General features: G+C 46.4%; 1 protein-coding gene across 1 annotated transcript; it reads left to right on the top strand.

Moving 5' to 3' along the window:
- Positions 1-899: 899 nt before the first annotated feature.
- On the top strand, positions 900-1,727 carry LOC137364383 (probable G-protein coupled receptor 139). Its single transcript, XM_068027636.1, has one exon. It carries the CDS (start codon positions 900-902, stop codon positions 1,725-1,727), a length of 828 nt encoding a protein of 275 aa, XP_067883737.1.
- Positions 1,728-11,348: the final 9,621 nt, after the last annotated feature.

The raw sequence follows: 11,348 nt of genomic DNA, 5'->3' as shown, positions 1-11,348 counted from the left end.
TATTTTATAAACAATGAACTGTTCGACAACACCAATGACCACAGGGATTATTGTTTAAATGTAAGAATTGAGTTGTATTACTGGGATCGATAGATTAGATTTCCTCGAACACTGTGCTGCAGTCTCTCCCTGTGAATCTCAGCCTCTCCTCTCACGGTATCGAATCCTAAACCTCCTCATCCATTTCTTCAGTTTATCCACTTTCCCAAACCATCTGCTCCAGTCTCCCCTCCAGTTCCAACATGTGCTTTTCCTTCTCTCCTTCCCAATCTCACTCACTGGCTCCGCCTCTAGCTGCCTTGCCCACCCTGATCGGAATACAGGAACATTGGAGCGGGAGGAGGCCAGTCAGCCCTTCGAGCCTGTTATGCCATTATAGATCATTGCTGATACTCAAACTCAGTGGTGCAGTTTTCAACCTTTTCACATTTACTAACAATCCTGTCGGGTCCATGAACACCGAGCAGCAAACCAGCTGTACATCCCCCTCTCCCCAAATCTTCTCAACCAACAGTCTGTAGACAAATTCCGAATTAACCCATTGCACTCCATCTCTGTAAAACCTCTTCTCATTTCCCCACTAGTACTTCCAGTAGATCCGGTGCGAATTATATTCACTTTCTGTATCAATTTCCCAATTGTTAATAGTTGTGTTTTTTATACATTTCACTATGACAAAGCACTCGCCACTGTTCAATGAATCAGTTTTCACTCTTCGATGCAGCAACGAAGCTGGAAATTTCAGCCCAGATCCTGTCAAACTGCTGCTTTGTCTACAGGTCTGATCAGTAAATTTTCTGCTTCCTTTTCTCTCTCTTCCAGTTAACTTGGTGGCGATTGTGATCCTGTCCCGGGGAAAGTGCGATCTCTCCAAATGTGTCACCATCTACCTGGTGGCAATGGCAGTGGCTGATCTGGTGGTCGTTATTACTGGTCCTATATTGAATGAAATTGTTTTATACCATTTCCCAAATTCATTCCTGAGCATTACTCCTGTTTGTTCTCTCATTGCCGTTCTGCATAATGCAGCTACAGTTCTTTCTGTCTGGCTGACAGTCACTTTCACCTTTGATCGATTTGTGGCCATTTGTTGTGATAAGCTTAAAACAAAATATTGCAGTGAGAAAACGGCGGCTGTGGTTGTAGGAACAGTGAGTTTACTGGGATGTTTAGTGTCTCTCCCCTGGTACTTCACACGGAAACAATATTACATTTTTGATAATGTTCCCATGTGTTGTACTATTATATCGAACTTCTTTACTTCCCCCATATGGGAGGCGTTTGAAATGTTTGACCGCGTTTTAACTCCTTATTTCCCGTTACTTCTGATTTTGCTGCTCAATGCTCTGACTGTCAGACGGATTTTATCCTCCCGTAAAGTCCGCAGGGGATTACAGGGCCACAGCAAAGGAAAGAAACACAAGGATCTAGAGATGGAGAATCGCAGAAAATCAATTATTTTACTCTTTACTATATCCGGAAGTTTTGTACTGTTGTGGATGACACAGTCTGTGTTTATCATTTATAGGCGAATTGCAGATATTCTGTATTTTGTCTCCTCCACTGACCCTGTCTTTATCACAGAACGCACATCAAATATGCTTCAGCTTCTCAGTTCCTGCACCAACACATTTATTTACACTGTGAACCAGACTAAATTCAGACAGGAGCTGAAGAAGGCGGTGAAATACCCTCTCAATCTCATTGTTAAATTAGTGAAATCATAAAAAGAGTTGAAGGTTTTCAAACACTGGAACTAAATCGCATTTCATATTCTATTCCCTAATCTCCCCACAGGGCAGAAAATACATTTTATATTCGTAGCACTGAGCCTTGAAATTATTTTAATTCTGATTCTGAGCTTATATTTTTTGATAATCTGATCTCTTGAGGCAGGCCTAGCTCTGCAGAAGATTCATGATCTGTTCCTCAAAAAGGGTGTCAGTCCAAAGCTCAGCTGGCTTCAACTAAACCCACCCTGGACCCAGAGCAAAATGGTCAAAAGATTTCCCCAGAATTGGACAGAGAGAATTAGAGGGAGGCAAGGCTCTGAGATGGACCATGTGCATGTGAGAGAAGGGTGGAAATTGGAGACAAATTGACAGAAATGTTCCAGCTCAGGGCAAGAGCAGGAAGTGGCATGGAGACAGTCATCAATGTACCGGAAGAAGAGGTGAGAGAGGGGACGGAGATGGACTCAACAAGGAATGTTCCATACATCCTATAAAAAGGCAGGCATCGCGTGGACCCATGCGGGTACCCAACGCAACACCTATAAATTGGACCTCACATAAAATGCTAGGGAATGGCCCTGGACCTGATTTGACCACTGGTTTCTCTCTCTCTACAGATGCTACCAGAGTTGGAGAGCAATTCCCACCAATTTTGATATTCATTAGAATTGGATAACTGGAATTGTCTTTAATTACCAATCAGATTCAACTCTTGCAACCATTCATAATCCTCTGTGTAATCAGGAAGTCCATTTCCAGAAGACTCAGTGCAGCCACGGTATGCACTGAAATAGTAACTCACTGTGTGAAGATACACTGGGAAAAGTCACTGCTCTGTCAGTAAGACTGTGTCCTTCTTTTCAGGGCATTTGCTCACATAGTGATTACCCTGATGTGTGATTTCTGTCCCTTGCGATTGATAATCATTATTATCCACCATCAGATTGGTTAAGCGGCAGAATTAGCCAGATACAGTGAAGCACGTTGATTTTATGAAATCAATTTTCCCCTCTGTTGATTCATGCTCCTGATTTAAATGTCGATTCCCTCCCAGGACCTGCTGGATGTTTTGCCTTCCTATTCAGCTCCTCTGAAACGTCCTTTCAAGCCCTGTAGAGTACTGCTTCAATCCTCCTGGCCAGCGTTGTGAAATGGCTCTTGGGATGAAATGATCTGCCAATCCAGCAGTCTGTTGACTGGCTGATGTTTCAGGACGTTCCACATTGAGTTGGAGAAATTCAATGGCAGAGATTCAGTCCCGAACTGTACAGAGGCACTCCATGGGTCAGCTGAGAACAGTCAGAAGCGAAATGCATGTGTCGAGTCAGTCATTGTCCCTGGAGAGAGTATGATGTTCTCAACACTCATGTGTAGATTTGATCCAGTAATCATTGCCACTAGCTGCAATTAATGAAACATTTCCCTGGTCCCATTTACAAAGTCAATATCTAATGAAACAATTGACGAACGAATGAAACAATTTGGAATTTTGATGAACCTGTAGAGAACAGGTTCAGCCTCAACTGGAGTATTAGAACATAGAACATTACAGCACGGTACAGGCCCTTCGGCCCTCGATGTTGTACCGCACTTTCGGAAGCATGTGAAGACTTTAGAGAGGGTGCAGATACATAGAGAAGCTGGCGTTGTTCTCCTTCGGGAAAACAGAAGGTTCAGAGGTTGATTTGATAGAGGTGCTCAAAACCATGAGGGCTTTGGAGAGAGGAGATGGAGAGAAATTGTTGCCATTGGTGGAAGGGTCGAGAACAGTTGAGAAAGAAACGCTCAACTCATTTAAAAGGAGTCCTGGGACGGGGACGAGGTGGTGGGGGTAATGGAGGAGTGGACCAGGGTGTCGCGGAGGGAACGATCCCTTCGGATTACTGACAGGGGAAGGGAGGGGAAGATGCGACTGGTAGTGGAATCAGGCTGGAGGTGGCGAAAATGGCGGAGCATGATCCTTTGGATATGGAGGCTGGTGGGATGAAAAGAGAGGGCAAGGGGAACCCTGTCACGGTTCTGCGAGGGAGGGGAAGGGGTGAGGGTAGAGGTGTGGGGAATAGGTCGGACACGTTTGAGGGCCCTGTCAACCACAGTGGGGGGAAATCCTCGGTTGAGGAAAAAGGAGGTCATATCAGAAGCACCGTCATGGAAGGTAGCATCATCAGAGCAGATGCGTCGGAGACGGAGAAACTGGGAGAATGGAATGGAGTCCTTACAGGAGGTAGGGTGTGAAGAAGTGTAGTCGAGGTAGCTGTGGGAGTCAGTGGGCTTATAATGGATATTGGTAGACAACCTATCCCCAGAGATGGAGACAGAGAAGTCGAGGAAGGGCACAGTCCCCGTCCTAGGGCACCTTCCACTGCAATCGCAGGAGGTGTAATACCTGCCCATTTACCTCTTCTCTCCTCACGATCCCAGGCCCCAAACACTCCTTTCAGGTGAAGCAGCGATTTACTTGTACTTCTTTCAATGTAGTATACTGTACTCGCTGCTCACAGTGTGGTCGCCTCTACATTGGGGAGAACAAGCGCAGACTGGGTGACCGCTTTGCGGAACATCTCCGCTCAGTCCGCAAGCAGGGCCCTGAGCTTCCGGTTGAATGCCATTTCAACACTCCCCCCTCCTCTCATGCTCACATCTCTGTCCTGGGATTGCTGCAGTGTTCCAGTGAACATCAACGCAAGCTCGAGGAACAGCATCTCAGCTACCGATTAGGCACACTACAGCCTGTCGGACTGAACATTGAGTTCAATAATTTCAGAGCATCACAGCCCCCCATTTTACTTCCATTTTTAGTTATTTTTTCTTTCTCTTTTTTCTTCCTTTTTTTTACATTCTTTTTTACATTTTTTACAATCTTTTTTTTGCATTTATTTCATTTCATCTTTGTTTGTTCAGTTTGCTTACCCACTGTTTTTTTCAGGGTTTTTTTCACGTTTGCACTTGCTGCTGTTCAATATTCAGTGTATTTACACCTAATCTGTACTAATGCTTTGTCTTTCAACACACCATTAACATATTGTTTGCCTTTGCTCCGTGACCGTTTGGTCAGCTATGTGGCCTTGTCCAATCTGCACCTTCTCCTTTGTTATCTCTTGCCACACCCCCACCTCACTTGCTCACAATCTGTGACTTTTCGAATATTTGTCAGTTCCAAAGAAGGTTCACTGACCCGAAACGTTAACTCTGCTTCTCTTTCCACAGATGCTGCCAGATCTGCTGAGTGATTCCATCATTTCTTGTTTTTGTTCCTTCCTCCCTAAACAGTTTACTCTCTGGCATTGCGGCCAATCTCTAACATGCAAAGGACGAAGAGCCTTAACAATCCAATGCTTCACTAGACGTAAGGGCATTTCCTTCCCCACTGTAAGCAAATAACTGACTGCAGTGTGCAGACCTGATACAACTGAACATGAAGTTAACAAACCCCAGGCCTTGCCGGTCAGATTAACGAGAAATGAACTTTAACAAGGAACATCGAGATAGTCCCATTCCGGCCCATATTCTGCTGGGCTTGTTAGGTTAAAATTCCCCATGTGGGTGCTTTCGATCATCGGAGTCTGCTGTACTAATCCAAGTTTGCACCAGGCAGCATGTAGAACCTGGAACCTTTCAATTCCTTGGCTTTATTTCCTAACACCAGATTTATGTTTACTGCTCACATGTAAAAACGGTTACCCTCTTGCCCACGTCACAGCCCCTATTTCACGTCCTGCAAGATGTAGTGCAAAGATTTGACTTCACCCTGGAAAACCATTTCCCTTTATTTGCCTCGAAATAATCCACTGAACGTCCGTATGTGGATCTTAGAACTGACTACGTTAGAAGGTTCAGTGTAGCATGTTCAAATGCAACCTTCCTTGCTCTAAGGAGAACAATCCCAGCTACACCAGTCGCTTCGCATTAACTGAAGTCCCTCATGATTAGGAACCATTCTTGTCAATCTCCCTCTTAACCTTCTCTGCTTTAAGTCGAACAATTCCAGATTCTCAAATCGCAAAAGTGGTGAATAACCATTTGCATTTCCTCCTTTTAAACCTTTAAAGGACTTCCTTTTTTAAGTTATCATAGACTCTGCTTCATTCATTCTCTCTGTAAGGACATTTCAGTTACCCAACAACCATCTAATTGCTTTCAACATGCAAACAAACATACGAATCAGCAGCAGGAGGAGGCCACCTGGCCCCGTTCCCCCTCTGCCCTCTCTGTCTCTCCGGAGCTGGAATATGACGAATACAGCGGGTAATACAATTAGTAAATTGTTAAATGGCGCTGGAGAATAATCCTCCCATTCGCCCTCCCAGCTTTCTGTCTCTTCATGGCTGGAATATGGTTACAGTTAATTGATGAATTGAATATTAGGGATACCGTGGGTAATAAAATGAATGAAGTGTGACATTTCCCCCTCCCTCCTCTCTGTCACTCCCTGGACGGGACACAGTGAATTTAAAGGGAATGCAGGAATAGTGGAATGTTTATGAACATCTCATTTGTTGTTCGCTCTGCGCAAGCGGAACACTCCACCTGTGATATCCACTGTGCTCATGCGGAACCCTCTCCAACGTGTTATTCGCTGTGCGCATGCAGAACCCTCCCCACGTGATACCCGTTGTGCGCATACGGAACCCACTCCACGTGATACCCACTGGGCGCATGCTTGGGGGTTGGAGAAAGAGTGGGGAAGCCGAAACGGGTTTGGGAGGGAAAGAGAGTGGGAGGGGGAGGGGAAATGCGTGGGCGGGGGGGATGGGTGGGAGAGGGAAAAAGGGGGGGATGCTGAGGTTGGTGTGGGAGGGGAAGAGGTTGGGGAGGGGCAGGGCGGGGAGGGGAAATGGGTGGGGGACCAGTGGGGAAATGGGTGTGGGAGGGGAGGAGAAGTGGAGAGGGGAAATGGGTGGAGATGGGAAGAGAGGGAGAGAGATGGAAAGAGACAGGGAGAGAGAGACAGGGAGAGAGAGATAGAGAGAGACAGTCATGAAAGGCGGAGACAGATAAAGGATGAGACAAGTTGCAACAATCAGTAACTGTCCCCATCACCTGACCAGTCCTGTGTTGGAGGATTAGTGAAAGTGTTTTAGTAATGAGTGTTGTATCAGCGTTTGATATTTACAAATTGCAGTGACATTCTCTACAAGGCTTTCATTGCAGCAGCTTTTTCGGGAGCAGAGAGTGCGAGCGAGTGAGCAGCTGGGAAGCTTTTTCGGGAGCAGAGAGTGCGAGCGAGTGAGCAGCTGGGAAGGTCAGTTTGAAAGTAAACTTAATTTCCTTTTGTTTTCGGCGGAGGCCAGGGGGCTGCTGGGTAAGTAAAACACTATATATTTGGGCACTTGTAGTGTCTCCCACCCACCCTCCACCTCTAACCAAAAAAAAGGACTTGGTGAGGTGTATATAAGGCAAGGCTTTTTCTATTTCTCTTTTTTTATCGTGATTGGTAAAAACTTTTTGTTCCTTTTTCATTTAACTAAGTTAAGCTTAAGATTAAAAATGGCAGGAGATCTCAGACCCGTGTCATGCTCCTCTTGCTCAATGTGGGAGCTCAGGGACACGGCTGATGTCCCTGACTCCTTCACGTGCAGGAAGTGTGTCCAACTGCAGCTCTTGTTAGACCGCATGACAGCTCTCGAGCTGCGGATGGATTCACTTTGGAGCATGCGCGATGCTGAGGAGGTCGTGGATAGCACGTTTAGTGAATTGGTCACACCGCAGAATAGGATTGCTGAGGGAGAAAGGGAATGGGTGACCAAAAGGCAGAGAAAGAGCAGGAAGGCAGCGCAGGAGTCCACTGCGGTCATCTCCCTCCAAAACAAGTATACCGTTTTGGATACTGTTGAGGGAGATGGCTCACCAGGGGACGGCAGCAGTAGCCAGGTTCATGGCACCGTGGCTGGCTCTGCTGTTCAGAAGGGCGGGAAAAAGTGTGGAAGGGCTATAGTCGTAGGGGATTCGATTGTATGGGGAGTAGATAGGCAGTTCTGTGGTCGAAAACGAGGCTCCCGAATGGTATGTTGCCTCCCAGGTGCACGGGTCAGGGATGTCTAAGATCGGCTGCAGAACATTCTAAAGGGGGAGGGTGAACAGCCAGTTGTCGTTGTGCGTATAGGCACCAATGATATAGGTAAAAAACGGGATGAGGTCCGACAAGCAGAGTTTAGGGAGTTAGGAGCCAAGTTAAAAAGGAGGACCTCAGAGGCAGTAATCTCAGGATTGCTACCAGTGCCACGTGATAGTCAGAGTAAAAATTAAAGAATAGTCAGGATGAATGCGTGGCTTGAGAGATGGTGCAGGAAGGAGGGGTTCAGATTTTTGGGACATTGGGACCGGTTCTGGGGGAGGTGGGACTATTACAAATTGGATGGTCTACACCTGGGCCGGACTGGAACCAATGTCCTTGGGGGTGCTTTTGCTAACGCTGTTGGGGAGGGTTTAAACTAATGTGGCAGGTAAGGCAGATGAACTTAGGGCTTGGATTAGTACCTGGGAGTATGATGTTATTGCTATTACTGAGACTTGGTTGAGGGAAGGGCATGATTGGCAACTAAATATCCCAGGATATCGATGCTTCAGGCGGGATAGAGAGGGAGGTAAAAGGGGTGGAGGAGTTGCATTACTGGTCAAAGAGGATATCACAGCTGTGCTGAAGGAGGGCACTACGGAGGACTCGAGCAGTGAGGCAATATGGACAGAACTCAGAAATAGGAAGGGTGCGGTAACAATGTTGGGGCTGTACGACAGGCCTCCCAACAGCGAGCGTGAGATAGAGGTACAAGTATGTAAACAGATTATGGAAAGATGTAGGAGCAACAGGGTGGTGGTGATAGGATATTTTAATTTTCCCAACATTGACTGGGATTCACTTAGTGTTAGAGGTCTAGATGGAGCAGAATTTGTAAGGAGCATCCAGGAGGGTTTTCTAGAGCAGTATGTAAATAGTCCAACTCGGGAAGGGGCCATACTGGACCTGGTGTTGGGGAATGAGCACGGCCAGGTGGTTGAAGTTTCAGTAGGGGACTACTCTGGGAATAGTGATCACAATTCCGTAAGCTTTAAAATACTCATGGACAAAGACGAGAGTGGTCCGAAAGGAAGAGTGCTAAATTGGGGGAAGGCCAACTATACCAAAATTCGGCAGGAGCTGGGGAATGTAGATTGGGAGCAGCTGTTTGAAGGGAAATCCACATGTGATATGTGGGAGGCTTTTAAAGAGAGGTTGATTAGCGTGCAGGAGAGACATGTTCCTGTGAAAATGAGGGATAGAAATGGCAAGTTTAGGGAACCATGGATGACAGGTGAAATTGTGAGACTTGCTAAGAGGAAAAAGGAAGCATACATAAGGTCTAGGCGGCTGATGAAAGACGAAGCTTTGAAAGAATATCGGGAATGTCGAACCAATCTGAAACGAGGAATTAAAAGGGCTAAAAGGGGTCATGAAATATATTGAGCCAACAGGGTTAAAGAAAATCCCAAAGCCTTTTATTCATATATAAGGAGAAAGAGGGTAACTGGAGAAAGGATTGGCCCACTGAAGGACAAAGGAGGAATGGAATGCTTGGAGTCAGAGAAAATGGGTGAGATTCTAAACGTGTACTTTGCATCGGTATTCACCGAGGAGAGGGACATGACGGATGTTGAGGTTAGGAACAGATGTTTGATTACTCTAAGTCAAGTCGACATCAGGAGGGAGGAAATGTTGGATATTCTAAAGGGCATTAAGGTGGACAAGTCCCCAGGTCCGGATGGGATCTATCCCAGGTTACTGAGGGAAGCAAGAGAGGAAATAGCTGGGGCCTTAACAGATATCTTTGCAGCATCCTTAAACACGGGTGAGGTCCCGGAGGACTGGAGAATTGCTAATGTTTTCCCCTTGTTTAAGAAGGGTAGCAGGGATAATCCAGGTAATTATAGACCGGTGAGCCTGACGTCAGTGGTCGGGAAGCTGCTGGAGAAGATACTGAGGGATAGGATCTATTCCCATTTGGAAGAAAATGGGCACATCAGTGATAGGCAACATGGTTTTGTGAAGGGAAGGTCATGTCTTCCCAACTTAATAGAATTCTTTGAGGAAGTGACAAAGATGATTGATGAGGGAAGGGCTGTCGACGTCACATACATGGACTTCAGTAAGGCGTTTGATAAGGTTCCCCATGGCAGGCTGATGGAGCAAGTGAAGGCGCATGGGGTCCAAGGTGTACTAGCTAGATGGATAAAGAACTGGCTGGGCAACAGGAGACAGAGAGTAGCAGTAGAAGGGAGTTTCTCAAAATGGAGACGTGTGACCTGTGGTGTTCCACAGGGATCCGTGCTGGGACCACTGTTGTTTGTGATATACATTAATGATTTGGAGGAAAGTATAGGTGGACTGATTAGCAAGTTTGCAGACGACACTAAGACTGGTGGAGTAGCAGATAGTGAAGGGGACTGTCAGAGAATACGGCAGAATATAGATAGATTGGAGTGTTGGGCAGAGAAATGGCAGATGCAGTTCAATCAGGGAAAATGCGAGGTGATGCATTTTAGAAGATCCAATTCAAGAGTGAACTATACAGTAAATGGAAAAGTCCTGGGGAAAACTGATGTGCAGAGAGACTTGGGTGTTCAGGTCCACTGTTCCCTGAAGGTGGCAACGCAGGTCAATAGAGTGGTCAAGAAGGCATACGGCATGCTTTCTTTCATCGGACTGGGTATTGAGTAGAAGAGTTGGCAGGTCATGTTACTGTTGTATAGGACCTTTGTTCGGCCACATTTGGAATACTGCGTGCAGTTCTGGTCGCCACATTACCAAAAGGATGTGGATGCTTTGGAGAGGGTGCAGAGGAGGTTCACCAGGATGTTGCCTGGTATGGAGGGCGCCAGCTATGAAGAGAGGTTGAGTAGATTAGGATTATTTTCATTAGAAAGACGGAGGTTGAGGAGGGACCTGATTGAGGTGGACAAAATCATGAGAGGTACAGACAGGGTGGATAGCAAGAGGCTTTTTCCCAGAGTGGGGATTTCAATTACTGGAGGACACGAGTTCAAAGTGAAAGGGGAAATGTTTAGGGGGGATATGCGTGGAAAGTTCTTTACGCAGAGGGTGGTGGGTGCCTGCAACGCGTTGCCAGCGGAGGTGGTAGATGCGGGCACGATGGCGTCTTTTAAGATGTATCTAGACAGATACAAGAATGGGCAGTAAGAATAGAGATACAGACCTTAGAAAATAGGTGACATGTTCAGATAGAGGATCTGGATCGGCGCAGGCTTGGAGGGCCGAAGGACCTGTTCCTGTGCTGTAATTATCTTTGTTCTTTGTCTGCCCTCTCAGGTAGATGTAACAGATCCCATGGCACTCGTCTGAAGATGAGCGGTGGTGGTGGAGGGAGGGCAAGAGTTACAAGTTGAAAATTAACCATGAAATGGCTCAAAGCATTACTGTCCAGGGATAGCGCGAGGAAGAGTGATGAACAGTGAGTGGCAGAGACAGAGGGAGAGAGACAGAGAGACAGAGTGAGATATCGGGAGAGATAGAGTGAGAGTCAGAAGGAGAGTAAGAGGGAGAGACAGAGGGAGAGAGAGAGAGAGATAGAGAGAGACAGAGGGAGAATCAGAGGGAGAGTCAGAGGGAGAGTCAGAGAGACA

This window comes from Heterodontus francisci, unplaced genomic scaffold, assembly GCF_036365525.1.
Source record: "Heterodontus francisci isolate sHetFra1 unplaced genomic scaffold, sHetFra1.hap1 HAP1_SCAFFOLD_503, whole genome shotgun sequence".
NCBI lineage: Eukaryota > Metazoa > Chordata > Chondrichthyes > Heterodontiformes > Heterodontidae > Heterodontus > Heterodontus francisci.
The sequence above is the reverse complement of the archived record's forward strand: the minus strand, read 5'-3'. Positions and strand labels throughout refer to the sequence as shown.

Coding starts and splice junctions, on each gene's coding strand:
- LOC137364383 (XM_068027636.1), top strand. CDS start 900: ATGGCAGTGGCTGATCTGGTGGTCGTTATTACTGGTCCTATATTGAAT.